This window comes from Sitodiplosis mosellana, unplaced genomic scaffold (assembly GCF_009176505.1).
Source record: "Sitodiplosis mosellana isolate CC-2019 unplaced genomic scaffold, AAFC_SMos_1.0 Smas_scaffold_11, whole genome shotgun sequence".
In the NCBI taxonomy this organism is placed as follows: Eukaryota; Metazoa; Arthropoda; class Insecta; order Diptera; family Cecidomyiidae; genus Sitodiplosis; species Sitodiplosis mosellana.
In genome coordinates this window covers 3,126,560-3,150,538 of record NW_022595253.1, presented here as the reverse complement: position 1 = coordinate 3,150,538, position 23,979 = coordinate 3,126,560, and the positions used below count along the sequence as shown (strand labels likewise).

The 23,979-nt window shown below is 36.8% G+C and overlaps 2 protein-coding genes across 2 annotated transcripts; one reads left to right on the top strand and one right to left on the bottom strand.

The window, feature by feature from the left end:
• Positions 1-228: 228 nt before the first annotated feature.
• LOC129567462 (septin-2) lies at positions 229-5,468 on the top strand. The gene is made up of 8 exons (XM_055444357.1): positions 229-1,162; positions 1,294-1,364; positions 1,449-1,490; positions 1,562-1,801; positions 1,912-2,292; positions 3,490-3,526; positions 3,601-3,836; positions 3,945-5,468. Exons 1-8 carry the CDS (start codon positions 1,156-1,158, stop codon positions 4,044-4,046), a joined length of 1,116 nt encoding a protein of 371 aa, XP_055300332.1. The 5' UTR covers positions 229-1,155; the 3' UTR covers positions 4,047-5,468.
• Positions 5,373-18,096, bottom strand: LOC129567463 (fringe glycosyltransferase-like). The gene is made up of 7 exons (XM_055444358.1): positions 17,461-18,096; positions 14,362-14,634; positions 8,371-8,522; positions 6,570-6,708; positions 6,220-6,385; positions 6,057-6,151; positions 5,373-5,938 (listed from the first exon to the last, which is right to left on the bottom strand). Exons 1-7 carry the CDS (start codon positions 17,611-17,613, stop codon positions 5,795-5,797), a joined length of 1,122 nt encoding a protein of 373 aa, XP_055300333.1. The 5' UTR covers positions 17,614-18,096; the 3' UTR covers positions 5,373-5,794.
• Positions 18,097-23,979: the final 5,883 nt, after the last annotated feature.

The window sequence follows — 23,979 nt, the reverse complement described above, 5'->3', positions numbered from 1 at the left end:
CCACATACCTACATCATTTATGCCGGTTAATATAGCGAGGCGATAATTGGTTAAGAAAGTATCGGAGTCAAGTTGCAACGACTTTTTTCTTTCATGTTTTGAAAAACCAAATTTGACGAAGTTGAATTGAATATATGTGTGAGCGCTCGCGTCACCCTAGCCATATAACATACATCTGAGCAACGGCCGCCGTGCCGTTCGAAATCAAAACGACGTGAATCGTACGACAGTTCTATTGTAGTCACCAGTGAGTGAAGATATATTCAAGACTCTATCGATTTATTACCATTGTGTTCCACACTCTTAGCCAGTTCAGTCAGTTCAATTCGGTTCCTCACGCTTATTTTGTATGTGCCCGTGTGTATGTGTAACATAATCAGCAGTCGGTTGAATTTGATGTGCAGTTGTGAACATGCGGTGAAAAAATAAAATAACACACAGGGCCGAGATACGGAAAGAATAATAAATGTTGGATTCGGCGCAGTGTAAAATATAAATAGACCGACCGACCGTCGTTCGGTACCACGATAAAACTTCACCATAGAGCCAGTCATACAGTTAGGCTGAATGAATGGTGTTTTTGCCAGAGTAACAACAACACACACCGTGCGCGCCCGTTTCATTTTACGATAACAATGAGTGGAGTGAGCGAGACAACAAACGGATTCGCTACACACACATGCTGAACCCGAGTGTATGTTGTGCATACACACACACACATACGATAAACGTGTATCTGGCTGTTCAGTCGGAGGGGTGTGATGTGTTTTTCAGCAGCGCGAACTAACATTTTGCGATTGAAACCATTAGAAGTGAATTATATAGTTGCCGTAGATGGAAGTGAAAGAGAGTCGAGATTTGTCGTCGTTGTCCGGACTTTGTATTTGTGCATTTTCTATTAATCAATGAATCAAGAGAGAGAAAAAAAACCGAAGATACATTGAATTAATGGGAATTTTATATAAAACAGTGATAAGTATTGCAGTTATTATAAATTGATAAATGTGCGAAAAGAAAGTGAATTAAAAAATCGACTCTCATACAGCGAAGAGTAAGAGCAGTGACACAGTGAACGAGTTTGTTGTTGATTGACGAAAAACAGGGTGCGTTTTATATTCACCAAAAAAATCATTGCCAAACCATCGACATAAAAATATGGCTGGTGAGTGAAGGAATTAGATTTTCTTTCCTTTCGAATTCATTGCCGTTTTGCGTGAAACTCTTTTCTCCAGAGAGACAAATCGTTTGGCGTATTTATTTTTCATGTGTTGTGTGTGTACTTTACTGTTGTAGGCATGCGGAATAGCTACGATCGAGATTACATTGGGTTTGCCACTTTGCCCGAGCAAGTACATCGCAAATCAGTAAGAAATGTTACTTTTTATTGAGAAGAGAAACTAATTCAATCTGTGACAACAACATAATTTATTAATTCTTTTGTATTCTAGGTGAAACGTGGTTTTGATTTTACGTTGATGGTCATCGGAGAGGTTTAATTACACAACAACCACAACACAAATCTCTCAATTTCTAAATATGTGAATTTCGGTTTCAATTTCAGACTGGGCTCGGCAAATCCACGTTAATCAATTCATTGTTTTTGGGCGATTTGTACAAGAATCGTGTGGTACCATCGGTGACCGAACGCCTCGAACGCACAACGCAAATCGAAAAGAAACAAATGGAAATCGAAGAGCGAGGCGTTAAATTACGTTTAACGATTGTTGATACACCTGGCTTCGGTGACAGCATTAATTGCGAAGAAAGTTGGCGGACGGTCGTGCAATACATCGACGATCAGGTAATAAAATATAACACAAGCTTCATTGGAAATCACGATTCCGAACCCGCTCTCGATTCGATTTATTCATCATTTTTTTTCTCTCGATTATTTATTGATTTCTATTTCAGTATCGCCAATTTTTCACCGACGAAAGCGGATTGAATCGCAGAAACATTCAAGATAATCGAGTCCATTGTTGTTTGTACTTCATTCCGCCGTATGGCCACGGTCTTCGCCAAATGGATATCGATTTTCTGCGACGATTGCACAAAAAAGTCAACGTTGTACTTGTCATTGCAAAGGCAGACGCATTGACTACGAACGAACTGAAACGATTGAAGGCAAACGTGTTGGCCGATTTGGAAACACATAAGATTGACCTCTACCAATTTCCGGACTGTGATTCCGACGAAGATGAGGAGTTCAAGCAACAAGATCGAGAGCTGAAAGAAAGCATTCCATTCGCTATCGTCGCCAGTTCCAATTTGGTCGAAGTTGGCGGTCGAAAGGTAAGAATGGTGATATTGAGTTTGCAATTAAACGTGGCATCGGCTTCAATTAACTTTGATTATGGCATTAATAATGCAGTTAACCACAGTTGTCAGATTGATTAACAAATCATTTCCCAATCATCATTGATTCATAGGTCTGACTAATTTATTTGACCAATGTATTGGTTTACAGAACCGAAAAGTTCCTTAACTATTATATATATATATGACATATGAGTGGCCTAGAATATATACGATAAATATGTTTTTTAACGTAAAAAAAGTAGAACTGGGGATGAATGATGATGTCACAGCTGATTTTACAGTGATATTCAACTGTTCAAAGAAATTGAGTCCATGGCGATAGGGACAATGATTCAGGCATATTGTAGCATACGAATAAACAAAGAAAGATTAATACATCAGCTGATTGTGATTGTGTGGTTTATCAATTTTGGACCAATTTTCATGACTCGTCTCAATATCGAACGAATGGGCTGACATATTCGAAAACAGACAATTGATTTGAATTCTACAATTTATCTACAATTTTTTGGAACCATTCTTCATTCGAAAAAAAAATCGATTTGTGGAAAATACGTTTTTTGACCAAGATTTGAGTTGTTCCATTTTATAGCAGTTTTTCGATAGCCGATTACTCAAAAAAATTGTTCCTACATAAAATCTACAATTGAACTCGCCCTACCCGAAGTCATTTCGGCAAATTTTCTAAGATTTGAATATTCATCTATTTATTCGCAAAGCTATTGTTGCTATTGAAGTGCTTAATCCATCAAAATGAAACACTACTTTGTTATCAGATAAAAACAAAACCGTACTGTTTCATTCACGATAAATTTTTTTAAACATTGATTGAATCATTAAAAACGCAGTGTTTATGAAAAAGTCACGACTCAGATGCAAAAATCTTTCTTGAGTCATATGAACGATGTAATGTTTTGCTATTTTCAAACAATTTGATTTTGCTTCGATTATTTGAATGGCCTTTCGACAAGAACTGAGCATGTTGGAATCGAATTTATCTCACTGCATTCAAGTATTGAAAGAGAATTGGTCCAAGTGATTGGATGGTTAATGTCAAACTACTCTCAATTGATTAGCTTCAATACAAAATTCATTAATTGTACGTAACCTTTGGCCCCTTAATTTACACACAACAATAATTATATTTAATCTGATACTCAATCATTCTAGGTGAGATGTCGTACATATTCATGGGGATGTGTCGAAGGTAAATTGCAATTTATATCTAAACAATTTCGTCTGTCCATTTTAAATTAAACGTCTCTTGTTTTGACGTTACAGTTGAGAATCCGCAGCATTCTGATTTCATAAAATTGCGTCGGATGTTGATTTCAACGCACATGCAAGATTTAAAAGACACCACACAAGATGTTCATTACGAAAACTATCGTGCTCAGTGCATTTCACAGATATCGCAACATGCAATGCGCGATCGAAGCAAATCCAAACGCGAATCAGTATCATCGAATGATACAGTCAGTGAAACCGATCGTTTGCTACTTCAAAAAGACGAAGAGGTTTGTTTTGATTTTCTATTTCCGATATATTGCGCGGTTCGATTACACAACAACCACAAACACAAATCTCTCAATTTCTAAAAATGTGAATTACTGTTTCAATTTCAGATTCGTCGAATGCAAGATAAACTTGTACAGATGCAAGAAAAGCTAAAAACGAACACAATTTTGGAGATGAACAAGAAAAACGATAGCGTTATTGATGTTTAGTTTGTTCGTTGTTGTTTCGAGTGGAAGTGAAAAGAAATCTGCATTTCAAATTAAATACATCCCACGGTGTAATGCAATACACATGTGCGCTACACGCGAATACAATGTTTTGATTTTGTTCCATCACTCACACACTACGTGCTCGCGTACATTCTTTTTCCAGAGACACACAGACACACACACATTCAACTGCAATGAAACTGTAATTTTAATTTCGACAGAACAACCTGATTTATTATTTGTTGACTCTTTTTATAGTTAGCGTGCGTGTCACCAGTTTATTTTCGTCTAAGCATTATTTTACCAATCAGTCTAGAAGACATACATATACACACACCTACAGAACAAAAACAAAAGATCCAAACGCACAATTTGTTTGGTTGAAATGCGTATTTTTTAAATAGCAACTCACATTTAGAGAGATAGACACACAGTCTGGATGACTTTATCATTCAACACATTGCATTATTCGGGTACGAATTCGTCTCTTTTTTGTCACATACCACATATAGCATCGGTGCATCACATTACAAACATAGAGTATGCATCGTCATCGCCACGCAAAGCATCTACATCGAACAAACATCACTTGAGAAAATAAAAGCTGATTTCTTCACAAAATATTATGACAAACGAAACCATAGATCTGAATGAACCTTTTGAGCAAACACATAGGAGAATCAAAATAATGCCCTTGTCTTTCAATGAGCTACTAAAAATTACATTTATAATTTCCAAAATGAAACATTTTTATTTATTTATTTAAAATTGCTAGAGTATTTCATTCCGAGATGTTTTTTTTATTTTGTTTCGGGAGAAAGTTCATCTTGTGCAAAAATGAAAACAAAACAAAATTGAACTCGTAAAAAAATGAAAGAAAAGATATTTGAATTGACGAAATTTGACGTAGGCTGTTGTTGTAGGAGAATTTCTGTCTGAACTCTTTCAGCATATGAATAATCAGAATTGCTTCCAAACTCTTTTTTCTATGTAGTCGAATCAAAAAAAAAATTCTGTTTTAGTCAATCATTTTATTTGAATGTCAAAATCAAAAGCGAAATTACTTTTTCGTTCCACCAAAAATCAAATCTAAGTTTCAACAAGAACGAGAGAAGAGAGATTTTTTTCTATTTATTTTTCTATTTACAAAAAAATGTTTTTTTCTTTTTCGAATTTTAAAGGACAGAAGAAAATTATGCACAAAATTCAGTTGCAATAGAAAATAGACAGCAACGAATGCCAATTTAAAGCACAAATTATTATTATATTGGAAATCATTCCCGATTTTATTGAGACGATTTAAACAAAATAAATGAAGAAACACCCTTTTTAGGTATAATATTTACTCATTGTAATCGTTTGTATTTCTGTCAATAAATATATGTTATCGAAACCATATTTGGGGAATACATATGATAAAAACTACAAACTTTTAATTTAATATGTATAAAAACCATAAACGAGTACTTAAATAAAGAAATCAGAACCAATTAATTATGCAATAACTAAGGTATCTTCTTTGAAATGCTTGATTCTCACTTATTCGTAATAAATTCTATGCTTCTAAGCTAATTTATAGATAGAATTCAATCTTAAGCCAATTTATCGATAGTGCTTATCACAGCCGACGAAGAACTTAAGCCAATTTCACTTTTTGGTTAACATGTGCGATTTCTGAACTACTCGCAATTATCAAAATTCTTTTCATTTGGTTAACTGTTTTGAACTGCTGTCGCCGCAAATGGGTGTTACCTCAGCGTGGAACAGGCATTTAAATGCGGAAACAAGTGACAATGCAACGACCAAATTCGTGTTGGATCAATTCTTTCGCTGAATCCGTCGATTTTGACGACATTCCATGAATTATTCTCGGATGCATAGCTGTAGGAAATCTGTTGAATCAACGTAAAAACGAAAGACATTTAATTTGAAATTGTCTTTAATTGTTTGCAAACAGCAGAGAGAGTGATAGAGAGAGAGAGAGATAGAGAGAAATTGATGACAACATACTTGCTTGCGGAACGTCTGCAATGGAATTTGGTCGAGTTGCTCCAAATGTGAATGAAACTCGTCGATTACTGTCAACGGCACTTTCAGCAAATACTCTGGATTACAAAATACGAAAGTGATTACATAAATTGATAAAATGTTTGTTTCACTGTTATTGTCATACCAATTATGAAGCCAATGGATACGTCGTCCGGAAATCCAATGCGATCACTAATTGTCATTAGTTTTTCGTTTCGAATGACTGGAGCCATTTTCAGTGCAAGCGGCCGACTGATACAAAATCCAGCACCGCCAGTAGCAAACCAAAACTGAGCCTGATGACCAGCAGTCTGAAAAAAAGCAAGGAAAAAAGTTTAAAAGAATTAATAAGAATTTCATCAATTTTGATTTTCTCATTTCGTTTTCATAACTTCGTTTCGGAAGTTGCCGATTTTGAAGAATTGAAATTCTTGATTTCAGTTTGAAATTGTCTTCAATTTCCTTTCGAATGGTCTTCGTTTGAACTGAACTCACCTCGCTTAGTTTAATTTCCAATGGTGATGCCACACTCGGTTTGCCCAGATACCACAGTGACGATGAATCGTATTCGCTGAGCAACAGCTGAAGCTGTGCCACATTCACGTAATTGTCGTCGTCAAAATGACAAAACCATCTAAAACAAATAATCATTAAATGCTTCATTAGATTCAATCGTTTTTAATCGTCAATGGTTCGCCTCACTTGCTACCATATCTCCTTGGTAACGAATGGTAGAATAATTATTCAGACATGCTATGTCAATCAAATCATTATTTTAATCATAAGTCATCTATTGTCGTAATCGTTCGTCTCATTGTCGTAATCGTCGAATGGATTAAGTCATTTACCCCACTGAAATCGACGAAATTAAAAGTTTCGAATTGATTTTGTTTTTACGAAACATAAAAATTATTACATGATAATTATTCAACTTTTAGAAACAACTTTCAAACAAACTTCACGGAAAGATTGCTCAGAAACATCAAACATTTACCATGGTTTCTGAAACTTCCTTGCTGCTAGTAACATTACTACACGACAAACAACTGTTTTGATAACAATTTATAAATTACGCGACTAACTGAAATATGTTACCCGATTAAGTAAGTGTACGTGTTGTTGTGTGTGTGTTCGTTGATGCAATTAGAAGTGAAGCGTAAAAACGAAAGTATTTTGATTTGAAATTGCGGCCGGATGCGTCAATTGTTTTGATTTGTATCCGTGATGTGATACTTTCTGAAAGGCAGAAAAGTGGTTTCAATTTGGCCACGCACCATCGCAATGTACGGTGGTCATGCACGAGCACGGAATTAAACTCATATAACGAAATAAAAAAAAGTCGAATCACGTCGGTCGGTGGTTTGATACACGCAGCAGCTGGATATAATAAGAATATCAAGCCAAAAAAAAGTAATCATGATGGATGATTGAGAAGATTGAGAAGAATACGGATAAATCGAAAATCTAATTTAATTATTTTTCAGACGTAAACACTGATGTACAGAGTAAAACGCGTTTAAGGCGTGCCTCTAGCACAAACAACTCTGTGCAGTATGAAACTTTGTTTCGTAGACGTCGGAGATATGGGCTGCAAATGGCGTTAATATAATTCAAAAAGCCGAACTCTATGGCACATTATCTGATCTTGAATAATAGAAGCGCGATGTTTTGAAGCAATCGTGTTTTTTTTCCACTGCACTTTCTTTAAGATCGTACGAGGCATACGAACGATTTGACCCGTATATGTGCTAATGCTGCGGCTAATGAAAAATATTATCGGAACGCCACGATCAATTAGCATTTTTTACCGTTTTCAAAAATGAGTTTTGTTCAAATCGTTTTGCCATAATCTACAGTGGAGTTTCCATTTACGCTGTGTGTGCGCTGGCAAAATCGATTTGTACACAATGTTAAAGTGCTTTGAAATCCGTGAGCTATAGCAACGATCATAAATTAAATAGAATTTTTTTTCCGTTAATTAATCATTGCCGAGCGTCGACACTTCTTTAAACTCGCAAGAGTTTTTCGATAATTCCATCCTTCGGTTTGAAAACGAAAAAAAAAGAAAGCGTTTGTCTTGTTTTCTTCTCTTATCGTTGTTGCTTCGGTGAAACAATGGTAATTTATGGTTTCGTGAAATAGACTGAATTTATGCCTAACAGCTGCGTGTGCACTGAGCTGTGCCGAGAAGTGCACGTCGACTTCGTCGGTGGGGTGATGTTCAGAACATTTTTTCCAGTGTTACTTTTTTCGATGTGGTTTTTTTCCTTCGTTTTTTTTTCTGTTGGTGACTTACTTTTTTCGATGTTCGAGGAATGTAATAAGCTCTGCGGCCATTTTGCAGCATAATGCACGCCTTGAATGGCCTTTTGGGCATTTTGTGTTGATCAAATGTTTGTTCAATCGCTTATTGTAGAAATCGTCGTTGGTATCCGTGAAAAACCATGTCTGTAAAAGGACAATGAATGACGAGTTAAAAAAAAACGTTTAAAAATGTTCAATTTATTCCAGAGTTTTTTCTTCGGTTGTTTCTGGTCAACCAAAAGTAGAGAGAAAAAAAGATGTGTAAATTTATTGCAAATAATTTCGTTCTTGGTAACATTTTGTACTCAATCGAAAAAGGAGACAGAGAGCTGTAATTACAGCAACGACTATAATTTTAATTTCAGAACATTTTGCTGTCGGAATGTTTGTCACGCAACAAACGACCATACAGAAAATGTGATGGCAATGTTGGGCCGCCGTAATTTATTTCTCTCTCCTTAAATGCTGATATTTTCAGTTGGCCCGCTTCAATTTCGTCGTGTTTTTTTCCTTTTGTTTTAACATCGCTCGATGCGACGTACGAACGTAATGATACCCACTTGCATACTCAAATGAGTTCTGCAGGCGATTTGTTTGAGATTAAAATCAAATTGAGCAAAGGAAATGTGGTTAGCACGCTGCATGCCCTTTTTCGTCGATATTGATTGAAAATTTGTCTTCGACGATGCACACTGTTTCGGTTTCGTTTCGATATATCATCAATATTCGGTTTTGTAGAAGATGATGCGCCAAACGGTTGAGTATGTGCGCGTAATCAAATAATTAAATCAAGCGATTGCAATGACCAACCGCCGCGTGCACTGATGAGGAGGCGAAGGAGGAGGAGGAGGACGGCCATCGAAAGAGAGCGAGAAAATAAGGAACGGACAACTGATGATGCTATAACAGATTGTTTTCTTGCATTCACTTCAAAAATGAAACACTTTAAATTTGGTGTTCAGTATTTTCACTTGCGGGCATTTGTTCAATGGTTAATGGCACTCTCAATCCCAACACTAAAATCAGAATGCGAACGAAAAGTAACGTATAAATGCATTTGTGGCTAGCAAGAACACATGAACGAGAAAAAAAAAATAAAAATCAGCAACGATCTTACAGAAAATACGGGTTAATTGCAGCAATTATGTAAATTTTCGGCTTTTTTCCTCACTATTCTCTTGTTGTTCTGGATATTGCCCATGATTGGTGGGCATTTTTGAGAGATGCAAGTGCATTGCATCGTCCAAATGCACATTTTCGGGTTGTGCAAGTGATTGCACTTGATGATTTCTGGTTAAAACAAGTTTTATGCATTTCTCGATCTCCTTTGATCTCTTTCTCCGTGGTGCACCAAACGATATTCCAGTTTATAGCCCACAGATTTTTTTTCGACTGGCAAAAAAGGCGAACAAGTGGCAATTGAACTCATAAATCGGTGAATTTATTTGTTTTTCTTCTACTCTCCATGTTCGCCATTCGACAGTTAAAAAGAAGAATGATCATTTCATCATAATAGGTTTGTTCGCCACAAAACGACTCATTTTACTGTTTTGATTGATGCTTTTCGTAGCCAAGCATCTGTTTTGTTTATGCGTGCGGCACTCAAGAGTCCATTTTGTCCGTTTCAAGTTGTTTCATTTTTTCTCACTCTCGCGTCATTCCAGCGTCAAATTGATGGACAAGAGCTAAAACAAATGACATTGTTCTTTTTTTCTCTCTTGCATTCATTTAAATTCAATTAATGGTTAAACGGGGAGAAAATAACGAAGTGATTTCCTAGAAATTGGCTGTTTGCCTTATCTGCATTTTATCTCCTCCAACTGCAGCGAATACATTCCAAACCAACGATGACGACGACGAGATTTGTGCGTCTCTCTTTCACATTCAAATCTTCGAATTGAAATTTAAACAAGTTTATTTATCGTTTAAATATTTATGACTTTGTTTTCTTGTCTCTATCGACCGTTGTTGATGTTGTTTTTTTTCATCTGAGGTGTCTGTACACACATCATCCTATGTTTGGATGAGAGTAAATAGAGCGATAATGCAGCCACGAACACCCATCACATGAAACATTGCAGCTGAGATTAAGAAAAGAAAAACCAAATATGTGAAAACAAACGCGTTTAAACAAATCTCGAAACAAAAGGACCGCGCCGGCTGCCTACAAAGTACCTATCGTCAATCAATGCAACTGCCACTTGCATTGCTTACGCATGGCATAAATTAATACTGACGGCCAAACTGACTTTTATGGAATTTCAATTAAAATTTTAAATGGCTATTTCTTCGACCATTTTCTATCTCTTGTTGATCATTTTTTCTTGTTCACCCTTGGTTAAACAAACACATTGATGTGGTTGTGTTTTGTTGAACGTGAGGATCATTTAACACTGAATACATTTACTTAAGTTGAAATGGTTCGAAGTTCGAACTTCGAACGAACAAAGATTGAGATAAACAATCCATTTGCTTAGGCCGAAAAAAAGGAGCGAATCAACCGATGATTGAGTATAGGTCCTAAATAAACAGAAATCGTTTTTGCAGCAAAATTGCGTGCAGTAGTTCGAGGCTCAAGTATCGAGTCTGATCTTCCATAACAAATGGTTATTTACTCGGTGAAGGAGGGAGTAGGCACAGTAAAAACTAATCAAAACAAATACCAAAGAACCGTTTCGTCAGGCCTGTTTCTGCCTCACCATCAACGGACACTTGTCTTCACTTCAATTTTTTCAGATAGTCTCTTCGGGATCTTTTTTTTTGTTTTTCAAAAAGTTATGCAGCATAATAAAACATTTAATGGATTTCGAGTTCTGAAAATCCACACTCGAATTTCATGGTTGCATTTTGATTAAAACAGTTTCAAGTTCCCCCTACGCACACGGAATCAACAAACAACATAATTATTCATTTTTTTCTCTGTGTGTGTGAGTCGTTTCATTTCATGTCATTGCTTTGCAACTGATCGAGTTATGACAAACTTAGTGTTTACCAAGAATTTGAATGCGACAACAGAATAATGAAATGTTCGTTGAATGAAGAGTGTGACTGCCGCAGAAGCAAACATACATGCGTTGAATACATTGCGGTTAAAAGTTCATGCACACCGAACAGATGATAAAAACGACGAATTGAAAACATGTTTCGTATAAACCAAGTGGCTTGTGTAGCGACCCACTGGCTCGTAACTTTGTTCCTTTTTCCCTCTTCCACATGCAATCTTTATTTTCAACTTTTTTTTCCACTCTTTTTTTCGCTTCTCTATATGTCTCTGTGAAACGAGAACCAAGTGAGTTATGTTTAATTTGCGTCAATTGTAAAATGTCATATTCGAACCCCATTTTTTCTCTCCATTACGCTCTAGTTGTTGAAAATAAGTGTGTGTGGGAACTAAATTATAACTCTTCTTCCACACAAATGGAAGCGACAACATAAAAAATTGTGTTTCATTATTAATTGCCGCTTAATTCCTGTATTCCACTTTGACACCCAGCATTATTTCTGGTTTCAGTGTGCTGTTGCTTTTTATCTTACCACCAAGAGCATTGAAACCGGTTGTTGAGCTCCAATTTTCTCAATTCACTGGTGTTAAGTTAGATCAATTTACACATAGTTCGAAGCCACTTATTCAAATGCGGATGAAGAGAAACACGGAATGGCTTAAGTAAGTGCTTCTCGGATTTTAGTGGCGCAAAAATCCTAGTGTTATAAACACCTAGATGATAACGCATCATTATCATTTCTACGGTTCATAAATTACATATCAAATTATCGGCAACTTTTGTATGCGGTCACAATGTTTTCGTGAATGGAGATGGCAATTAGTGCGAAAGAGGATCTCGCACTCACATCTCGAAAGAGATAGAGGGAACTTGAGAGAAAGAGCGAAATGATGAGTATTGTTAAGTAAGTTAACTTTCAGCTGCCGATCGCGAAGCTGCTGGTTTTTGAACGGCTCTTTAATTCTCTATACAATTTTTTTCTTTCCTCTGGTTTCAGATTGTGGGAAAAATGATCGCGCTGAATCGTTTAGCGCGCAACATCCAATTGCGTGCAATGACATTTTTATCACAATGTTGTGGCTGTTATTTTGTTGTCACAGACGCGTTTTTCTTCTCTCTTCAGAGATTAGAATTGCTGTTATAAAAGAGAGAGAGAGAGAGAGAGAGAGAGAGGGAGAAGAAAAAACCGCGCCAACCCAAATGGTTATGTTATTCGTATGCGGCAAATGTCGACAATTACTTCGAATAAAGTCATAACAATATTGTGCATACAAAACACATACACACAGAGGCCCGTTCTCATGGCAGCGACGAAATCGTCGTTGACAACTCAGATGAAGAAACAAAACGAGAAAAAGAGAAAAAAACAAACGAAAAATACACACGAAATCGTTTCGAAGAAAAGTCAGTAGAGTGACGAATGGAAAATGCTTTCTACTGTGTGTACAAATGCTGTCATTAACGTTCATTCCGTTGACATTAAACTGTTTTTTTGTGACAAGCACATATTCTCATCTCTGTAGATCATGTTCCATGTTTGCCAAGTCAGTTTATGGTTTGAATTATACGACGAATGAAAGAAAGAAAAAAACCGAAACCATTTGGAATAAAACATGTGTATCAAAAAGCGGTTAGTTTGCTGCCGATTGTAATTGAATTATAATAAAAAACGAGACCAAACACACGATTTGGAAATGGATTTTATATCTTTGTTTTTTTTTTTGCCTTGCCGATCGGCAGCGCATAACGGTGTGTGCCAATGCATTGATGTGTGTTCGTTCGTTGGGTCGTTCTGAGATTGATGTGGATGCAAATGCAAAATGTGTTGCTTTTATTTCATCTTCTCAGTTTTTTGCTTCACTTCGAATATACAATTAGATAAATGCCAGTGATGATGGCCTTAGATACGACTTCGGCAAAATGAATGTGTTCACTGTTACACTGTGTGCCTTCAGAGTTGATGTGCATAAAATTGCTTTACGCTAATAAATTGTAGTGTGCTCTGTGTACCACCACACATCTTTCTTGCGAGAAGCGAAAAGCAGAGAAAAGAAGACAGAAAATTGCATGTCCCATTCATCGCATTTGTTCATGCTAAACGGTCCGTTTTCATCGTCTTATAAATAATCCTTCCGGTTTATTTGCCAGCCATTTAGAATACATTACGGCTGTTATTTGTGTGTGACGTTGACGATGACGACGATGACGACGAATGGTGGATAAAGAAAGAGAGAGAGAGAGAGAGACCCAACAAAATGCATTAAAATAATCAAGATGAAGTGGATTGCAACCGTGAGGCGCACTAGCAAATAGCGTAATGTAGCAACATTGTGATTTTCTGTGCGCTCTCTCGATCGTTCGTTCGTTGCGATGCGTAGCATCTGGATCAAGCCGATTTTTAATGAAACATTTCATTGAGATGAGGCAAAAAATGTATGAGTAAAAAACCGAAGCACTGACAACTAATTTATGTGCAATGCACTCTTTTGTTTTCGTTTTATTTTCTGCCCGGCAGATTGGTTTCAAGTGCAATGCTAAGCCAAAGCCGAAGCCGAAGCGCTTCGAGTGCGACTGCAGGGAAACCGGGAAAGAGAAAGAGAAAAAAAGCGCAAGCGGCACAGAAAGGAAATAATATGTTATGTTATGGCTTTCGGAGTAGTAGCAGAAATATAGTATGTAATGTACGGTGATCCGTTTGATTAGATGTGAACGGGAGAGTTGAGTGCAAGAAAATCCATGTTTGAAGCCACAGAAAAGCAACCGAGCTTCTCAAGCAAAACGACCGTTCAAATGTTAATTGTTGGGTTAAATTGTCGGCAAATGAATAACAACCCAAAAAATGAGATCAGTTTTTCTTGAGCGACTGTCGTCGGAAGAGAGAAAGAGAGAGAGAGACAGAGAGAAAGAGAGAGGAAAAATAAAATGGAGAACGAAAAAGAAATAAGAGCGAGAGAGAGAGGCAGAAATCTAACCAGAATTACCTGTTCACGGGCCATTTGAAACCATGTTTTTGCTATAATATTCAAACGTTTCGCATGATTCATTTGTGTTGTTTTCACTGCCAAAAAGACATCGTCCAATTGAATGGTTGTCGGTTTTGGTGTAACTGTACCCGCATCAATTGTCATTCGACTGCTATCGAATAGTTTAGTTGTGACTTCATTTAACCATGGCAATTGTGTCGGTGTCAAATTTCGATGAAATCCAAGCAAATCGCCGTCGCCAGAATGTTGTGATTTGGGTGCATCAAGAACCTACAAAAATGGGTGAGAGAACAAAAGAATACTTTGGTTACATGTTTTGTATTGACAGTGGAATCGGGCTTTTTGTTGTTGGTTACATATAGTATTGTTTCGGTTTTGTTCGATGTCAATTGAATAAGTTATGGGATTGTTGACGACGATCACATCCGCTTTAGACAAATTCGATCACTCAAATGCCGAATTATGATCATTATTTGATACACAAATTCGTTTCTATTTTATTAATGACAAGCAGGTAAGCAACACAGCAATTTTGCGTCGTCAGTTATGTGTATTAAGTGGTACCATCAATGGTCCCGCATGTCGTGTTATTCTTGTTTTTTCAAGATTTGTTCATTAATTAAGTTTTGTGCAAAATTCCGTATTGTCTTCTTGAAGGCGCATTCATTCTGATCAAAGAATTCGCTTTCCAGACGAGTACGCAATTTGTATCGAGTTCCATACGGCGCACACACCAATCGTTCGCTAAAGTACACACTTTTTTATGATCGCAACGACAATAGCATCGACTGAAGGAGATGAAAAAAATTCATGTCAACGAGCGAACGGCAGGAATATTAAACAGTTTGAATGAGGAACATGATACATGCCGCCATCACCACCGTCGTCGTCGTCGTCATCGCCGTTGCTGCTCCTATTATAAGAGTTGAATTGAATCAAAAATTATCACCACTCCTTTCACCATATTCGTCGCTTTTGAGATGTGTTTGTTTTCACATTCAATTTTGTGATGAGCAGAGAAAAAAAACTTAGTTTAGACAAACAAGATTAAATTACTGAACCTTACGTGCAGTTCTTTTTGTTTTGTGCTGATGTCATTGCAGCGTGCACTGTCCACTATCTACCCAAATGCCAATTGTTTCTTCAAAATCGCAAGAAAAAACCAACGACGCGCTAAACAATAAAGTAAAGACAATTGTGATCCGACTGGAAACGTTGCGAATGGAAACACGAAACAGATATAGTTAAAATCCAGAAGCCTTTTTGCTATGAACGATACACATTTGAACAATGATGTTTTGCTGTACGTGCATCAATGTGCGTGCCCTTATGATCGCCAGTCATACAATTTCAATTCGAAATAAAGCGAATCTTTTCTTAGAACGAGCGCAAAAACACACACACACACACACACACACACACACACACACACAGTTTCTTGCATTTAACCTATAAAAGGATCGTGGAATTGTGTCGCTTGCGGAACTGGAGAAAAAAAACGTACAACGCAGAAGAAAACCTGAAAAAACAGTCTCAAAAACCATAAATACAAACGCTAGGTTTCGGGTTGTGTTGCGATGATTTTTTTCCAATTCTTTTGTTTCAACACTTTTGTCGCTCGTGTTGATGGCTTCATGTTCATGACAACATATTTTATTGCATCTTTTAAGACCGATTTTGACAAATGTTTCAAAAAGATAAGAGACGACGAGCTTCGCGATGCATTCTTAAAAGAACAATACATTTTTGTTGCCCATTTACAATCATCCATCGCTCACGAGCCGAAATAAAAGGAAAAAGAGGCACTAATTCTATATACCTATTCGTAAAACGTGCGAAGCGATGAAAAATTGTCGTAAATTTCAGTTGACGCCAACACAAAGAATGCGATCAAGAATCGAGGCAACGAATGGTTTGCTCTAAACCGGCCCCGAATAAGAGATGCATCAGTTCAGAAAAATAACACTTCCTAAAACATTTTAATCTCATTAAAGTGAACGGTGGCCGCATTAAATATTCAACCGATATACGACACACGCTACACATTATCTCAGTTATTCGAACATCGTACACGATGTTTTTGTTGTTCTTTTTTATTTCTTTTATGTCGTTTTGCTGCGTCGTGGTTTTTCTGTTTCAGGAATAAATCGAACGAGATATTTTTTCAACAAAATTAAGATGTTAATCATTTAACATGTAAAAATGCACGAGAGAAATGTGCTCCGTTTAACGGCTCGCGCGATCGCGAGCGCCGATGGAAAGTAGTTGTAATACTTTACACTTTTGGAGATGTCGACAATGCGAGCGACGGTGAGTGTCTGTGCGCTGACTGTTGATTGGCATCGCGCACGTTGTAACCCGAAGTATGATAAACTAATCACGTTTTACGCCATTAAACACACGAGTCGCATTACATTCGCTGCGGTGTAAAAATGCTGTTGTCGCTTACATTGCATCGGTCATTTTGGGTAATGTGATCATTCATTAAAGTGAACGTTGCTGTTGCTTTTTTGCTTTTGTTTCTTCGAATCCTTATTCCTATCTTATTCCGATGGACGATTATATATTTATTTCGTCTGCTGGAATAAATTTGAATAAATTTTATTGTATTTCCTTATAAAAAATCTTTCGTTGTCCTTTTGCTCGTTGCCATTTCGAATGTGGTTTAATTTACTTAATTGAAAAGGTTTGGATTTTTCGTTAAGTCATTTTGAATGATTTAAATGCAGAATCGATTAACGAAACCAGAAATTCACGTTTTCTTTGCACGTGCATTTTGCGTTCGATCATTTTTTTTTCCCTTTCGTTGTTGCTTGAGCGCGACTTAACTGTTCATCAATATCATCAAAACGATAATAATATCAGCGGCAGATGCGAATAGCAATTACTGAAACGACTTTGCTTCATTTTCTGCAACATCCTGCGCTTAAGTCGCAAATGCGAATACACACATTTTCCGTGTAACTTGTAGCCGATCGATCTCTTGTGAAATAAACGGTGAGAGCGTGACTATGTTAATAGATTTTGTTCATGATAGTTCCAGGATTATTATCATCGCTAGAAAGGATGAGAAACAACATCAACATAAAGTTTAACCTTATTATAATTTGGGTATCCATATGAGATCCGACATAAAATCGCTGCTACGTAGATGATTATCCCGATGATTGCCATAATTTTCGTCGTCCGGTGTACGCGAAAAAAAAGGAGATCAGACACAAATCTTTGACTATCGTCACCAAATAACATAGATCACCGCTTCATATTTCATTGTTCGCTGAGTCTCTTCAGAGGCATTTCATCGGCCGTTTTTCCCACCAATATTCGGAGTTTTTTTTTTGCACGATAATCGATGTTCGTTTTCATAACAAAATTTTCCAAATTTGAAAACAAAGAATAAAAAACTGCACAAATTATTTCCCAAACAAATTCTTCCTTATTATCCGACCGTTTCGCCGTATGTCATTAAAAACCGATCCGTATTATTATTTTTTATGTAAGTTTTTATTGTGAGCGTAAACAATTTTGATCAAACATTCACTTTAGAAACCCCACCAAAATGCACTGCTTTATTGAAAACAAAAAACACATTAAGGATCTTCTGAACTGTGTTGAGTAGTGAATGTAAACAAATAACGTACGTGAAGCGCGCACACACGTACGAAGTAAAAAAAAGAGAGGCACAGCGGTTAGTAACACACTCCTGCGTTGTTCCGTGGTTTATCAACGACTGACTGCACAAACACTCGCAACCATCACATCAAAGTGCTCGTTTTGTTTTGATACCTTTGGTCATGTCATATGTTGTCATATCGCTTTCAACTTGAGCATCACCCTGTACTAGGCAAGTTTCAAAGTCCCAAAGCTCTGTAAAGCACGAAATGGAAAAATGGATAGAAAATTTTCCCTTGCCGTCTCCATCGAAAAAATTCCACTCGTTTCGAAGAATTTTTCGACCGTTTACGGTTTAAAATTGTGTTGAACTTTGAAAACAAAAAAAGTTCTTGTTGGTCTTTTCAACGACATCTGCATGAGGAATGTGGAAATGCAGACGGAATGTGCTCACATTTTTGTGTTTCATTCATTCTTTTTGCTCCGTTCGAGCGTCAGCTTGCAGTACTGTGCTGAAATCACAGCAGTGATTTCACTTTCAAAGCTGCAGTGGACTTTTTCACATGTATGCAAAGCTATTGCCAATTGCCATGAATTGAGCCTTAAAACCATATTAACACAGTGACTCGTCGATCCTGATCATGGCTCACCTACTACTCATCTACTCGGTTTCTAACCACAGCGAGTCAAAAGCCATAAAATCCCAGCACGTCACACTATTTATGAATTTACTTAGAATTTCAGCGGAAACATTGTTTCGTATCGCTCGTTTATGATGTCAATTGAATTGATAATATAATAATTGCTTATGACTCAAAACTGGCTCTCCCTAATCCAATAATTGATTTTATGAACATGGAAATGATCCTTTAACTATTTTCATTGATATTATTTGTTTCATTTTGTGTTTGTTGTTCTTCAGAAATGGGTGCATGTTTTCACTTGAACGAAAATAAAGTCGAGACACCAAAACGATGCGATATTTATGTTCTTGCGCCTGTTTCTGTGTGTATATTACTCATATCGTGCCTTGGAATTTTTGCGTACTGTGCGCTTAATGTTTTTATGGTCAATTCTGGTTTTATTTCTTTTTTTCTGTTTCGTTCATTTGTCCATCGCCGATTGGTGCGCGGTGTTTGCGAAAAGAAATACGTTGTATGAGAAGGTTGTGAGATGAATCAAAACAGAAATTGAATTGGAATCGAGTTTGCTGTTTTTATTATCAATGTTATTTAAAAATCTACTAACGAACAAGCATCGGGGAAGGTGTTTCTTCACAGTGGTGGCGACAACGGCAGCAGCAGCAGCGACGACAGCAGAAATGATTCAATGGACGCGGCCCTAACGCATATATATGTGCCATGTTCATATACATATGAGCACGCATATACGAAATATATTTTCAGCTCGGGTTCACGATTAATAATAATCGCAATATCTTGATTAACATCAAAATGTTCAACGGGCAATGAAGCAATATTGTATGGTATGGTTCCAAGTGAATTCAGTTCGTACTATTGTCTCGCGAGCAGATTGAAGGATCGAAAATTGTGTGTAATTGCCGGAAAAGGCATTGTGTTTTATTTTCATCTTCGTTTCAGCAGCAGCAGCATAGTGTCGATCGTTCCCAAAAAAAATAACTAGCCTCAAAATTTTACATCCGACCGAAAGGCGTTACAAACGAAGAAGATGAGGAGAAAAAAGAATCCTGCATGCAGAAATTTTCGACAATAAACAAGAATTTATATTAGGTGACAGCAAATATGAAGTTTTATTAATGCGAATGCCACGCATGAATGAATGAAAAAATTACAACGATCAACATGATTCTTTTCAAGGGAATCGTCGCCGCCACCGTCGTTGTCACTAGTTGTGCGTCGTTAAGGAATTTCATAGTTTTGTGCGTACAAAAAACCGCACATTTCATACCATATATATTTTGCATGTTTCACACAGACATTTGCTTGATTTATTCCAAACACACACAATTTTTGTGGCAAAGACAAAACTGAGCACAGTGTTCAACAATTCGAATGCGGTGGTTTTATGCCATTTATTTTGGGACTGATCTATATGAATGCAGTGAGCATTCGGTGTTTATACTGTTTTGCAGATGTTTTGATCATTTTGTGTTTACAAATTTTTCGTTTCGTATCAATCTCTCGGTCGTTGCAATTGTAATATTGTGGTCTAACAAATTTTCGAAGCCGCCTTGAATACGTCAAACTACAGCTTGAGTGAATTCTGTGGAAAGCTGGAGCTGAAACGAACACACAGATACACACACACAGAGAGAGAGAGAGAGAGAGAGCGATCTGGTATGTGCTGCGAATCAAACCAAAGAAAACCAATACCGTCGCTATAATTTTTGCCCATTATTTTTGGGCTTCATCTCACGTATCTTGTTGTCATTCATTATCATCCGTTTGCGGCAAAAATTCTTTAGCTGGAAAAGCAAGTTCGCGCGCGCGCCTTCGAGCGCGCTCACATCGTTGAACGATAACACAAAACAAAGGAACTGGATGATTGAGCTGCGATCGAAATAAATTAGTGTAAATAATTTATTAAATATTTGTTGATGTTTCTTATAGCCATTTTCTCTTTCTTTCTCCCTGCGTTCGTTCGCATCTTCTTTATTTCTCTTTCATTACTTCTCCCTTCAAATTTGCCGATTTAGTCTCTGTGTTTTGCGCTGCATACTACTTACTATCGGGACTGAAACAGAGAGTGTGTGTGTGTGTGTGTTTGTGTGAGAGAGAGAGAGAGCGAACGAAAGGAAAATATAATTTAATCGATCGATGCCGTGTCGTAAGACGTTATCATCAAAGCACACTCGCGAGATTGAATTATTGACAACATTGGCCGAAATATTTGAAAAATTGCCATTCGAAGCGAAAATCTGAAATACGAGAAACGAAGAAAAAGCCGAAAAATCACTTTTCCCCGAACTATAAATTCGCCCAAAGGTGTCTAATTACACGAAAATGTTAATACGTCCGCAAATTTTCAGTTTCATTGTTGGTTCGAGACTTCTTTCAAACGAAGAATCTTGTTGTTCCTTTGTCTTCTGCTTCTTCTTTTGCGCATCGCAACTCGACGACCCCCAAAATTGACGGCGCACTGAGCCGTTTAGGTGACACAATATTAACATAACTTTTCCGCCAATTACTTCAGAGCCGCGATTTTTCATATTTTATAAGCATTTTTTCTTGAATTATTCGCAAAGAACGTGGAGCTGTTAAGTGCTTTTGAGCGCAATTAAGTCGACAAATTATGTTTGAATTTTGATAAGAAGCCACCGAAACTGCTGCGATTTTCAACATTGATTGGATTTTCCCCGGTTGCCCATTGATTATTATGATCTGATTATTATCTGATTACTTTTCTGTTGGGTTCTTGGTTTTTGGCAATGAGAAACAGCGGTGAAAATTAATTGAAATATGCTCCGGTCCAGCTACATGTGTTCGATCATATGTAAAGAAGAGAAAAAAAAAATTCGCTTGTCGTGGAAATGACAAAAGACAATGCACATATTTCAGCATCATTATCATGGGTTGAGAAAGCGTTTGATGCATTTCAAATGTGCACTCGCGAATATGATGCACACGCGCAGCCAGCCAGCCAGTCATTGGAATGCCAAACTCCAAACCGAAACCGGTATGCAGTTCGATGAGCGGCTTAAATTGCATTTTACGCGCCAAAATGTGAAATTCCTTTGGCCAACTACATGCATACTGGTTTCGGTGCATCGTGCGCACACAACAATTGCAGTGATGCTGATGCTGCTGCTGGCTGCTGTTGCAAGGATATATTCAAACGCGCTCGCTTCGTTTCGCTTTCATCATTATTCCTCGAAATACCACAGACACTGACGATTCGTGTGTGCAAAGTCCAATGCAAGAATCTTTATTATTCTTTAATCTGATATTTAATCATACCGCTGAGTGGTTGTGAAGTCAATATGGATTTTGAGCCGCATTTTAATTTTTCCAATTAAACTGCGACGATTAAATCTGTAATTTTTATCACTTTCGATTTGCCGGTGCAACAAAAAAGCGAAATGAGCCTGTGGAATGACTTGACCAACCGGATGACCATGCATTCTGGGAGTTCGGAACGCCACTTGCATCGTTTGCACCGGCAAAAAATCACACTTTTGTATTCCCTTTTTAAATAGAGATTGAACGATGATAAAAATTGTTGTTGTTCTTATTCTGGTACACGGGTAACACCACATGATTCAAAAGTATATTTGATTTAATCGCCAAATGAGAATATTTTTCGGCTTCGTTTTACATCATTTTTCCACTCTCTAATTCTCAATTAAATTAATAATCCAATTTCTCTTGTCGGGCAACCACAAAAAAAAAACACTTGGAGTTGTTTCAGTTCTTGTGCCAAAAATTGAATACACTGCATTTGGCGAATGCAAGTTGAAAGTCCGTGGTTTGACGAAGCTAAAAGAAGCGCGAAAGTGATGATTGAAGTTATTTCAAAATAATAATAATAATGATGGGGTACTTAATAAGGTAGATCGACTCATAATTACGTGATGCAATAAGAGGTTTTCCGAATCGTAAATTGTGCTCGGTTAATGTAATCACTGAGCAATATACTCGACGAAATTGAGAAACATGCAGTGGAGGATTTGGCGCTTTTTTCGAATGAATTTCATGAAATTACGTTGAGTCTTTTTTTTTGTTTTAGAATATAATTTTATGACGGCGCTTGAGTTTTGTTATAGAATGAAAAAAATGATATGATGTTATAAAAAATACAATTCAAATATATACACAAAGTTAGTCGAATCGATACAAATTTGACGAACTGGGCCATCCTTTAATATTTTTTGCATGTTTTTCCCAGAACAAACTCTACTAAGAGAAAACACACATATTTCATTGATTAATCCGAGTCTATTGTTGAGGTTAAATCAATATATATAAAAATCATTGTGTGTGTGTGTGCGTTTGTCCTATTTTTTTTTATTTTCATGATTTTTTAATTCTTGGTTTTAATGGTGAATATGTCGTTAGAATTCTCGCTGCTTAAATAGAAGATTCACATATCAGTTTTGATTTTCGAATTAAATTTTCAAAAGTTTGAAGAAACAATTTTTTTAATTGTTTTTCGATACAACGTACATTAATGTGGATTGATGGCAATGAAATATTGGTTTTGGAACAGAGATGAACATGGACACCATCTCGGTCCATCATGGTCATCTTAACACGACTTAACAGCAATTCACGTATGAAAAAAATGCGTGTAAAATCAACTCCAGAAAAAGGAGCAACTTTCCCAGAAAATCGTCTTTGCTTTGAAAAAACAAGTATGGAACATACGAAATGATACAGACTAACGTTCATAACTGAGTTTTGCTTTTTACGTCAAATTGTATCGTCATCTCACTGAAATGCTTAGTTTTCTTATTCATCTTTCTTGATTAAAAAAAAAAACTAACTGAACGGAAGAGAAACCGAACTAGCGCCCAAGCCGAGCGAAGCGAGGCGAGGAAGCTATTGACAATAATTTCATATTATGTTTAAATTGTCGACCATTTTTTCTTTGAATGTTCAATTTTGCCTAGCTCAAACTAGATCATATTGGGCCTAAGTTAAACATTCCAAAAACAATTTACCGACCTAAACTCATTTTTGTTTGTGACTTCGAAACAGATAGCACCTATGAAGAGCGGCTATTGTGAGGAACTCTAGCTTGAAAATAAATGTATTTTCAATGGTGAAACAAATACAATTTCTAGGGTGAATCAATTTCAATATTTCTTTTGTGGAATTATTTTCATGCTCATTTTCATCAATATTTCCATCTCTTATTCAAGGTGACCTTTAATCGATGCCAAAATTAAATTACAAACAGATGAATTGATATCCATTTCCATAATCCATATTACAAGCTTAGTCAAATTTTCGCTGTATTCCTGAATATCCATTATTTCTGATACACTGATTGTTTGCGGTTAAATACCATCCGTTTCAAAGC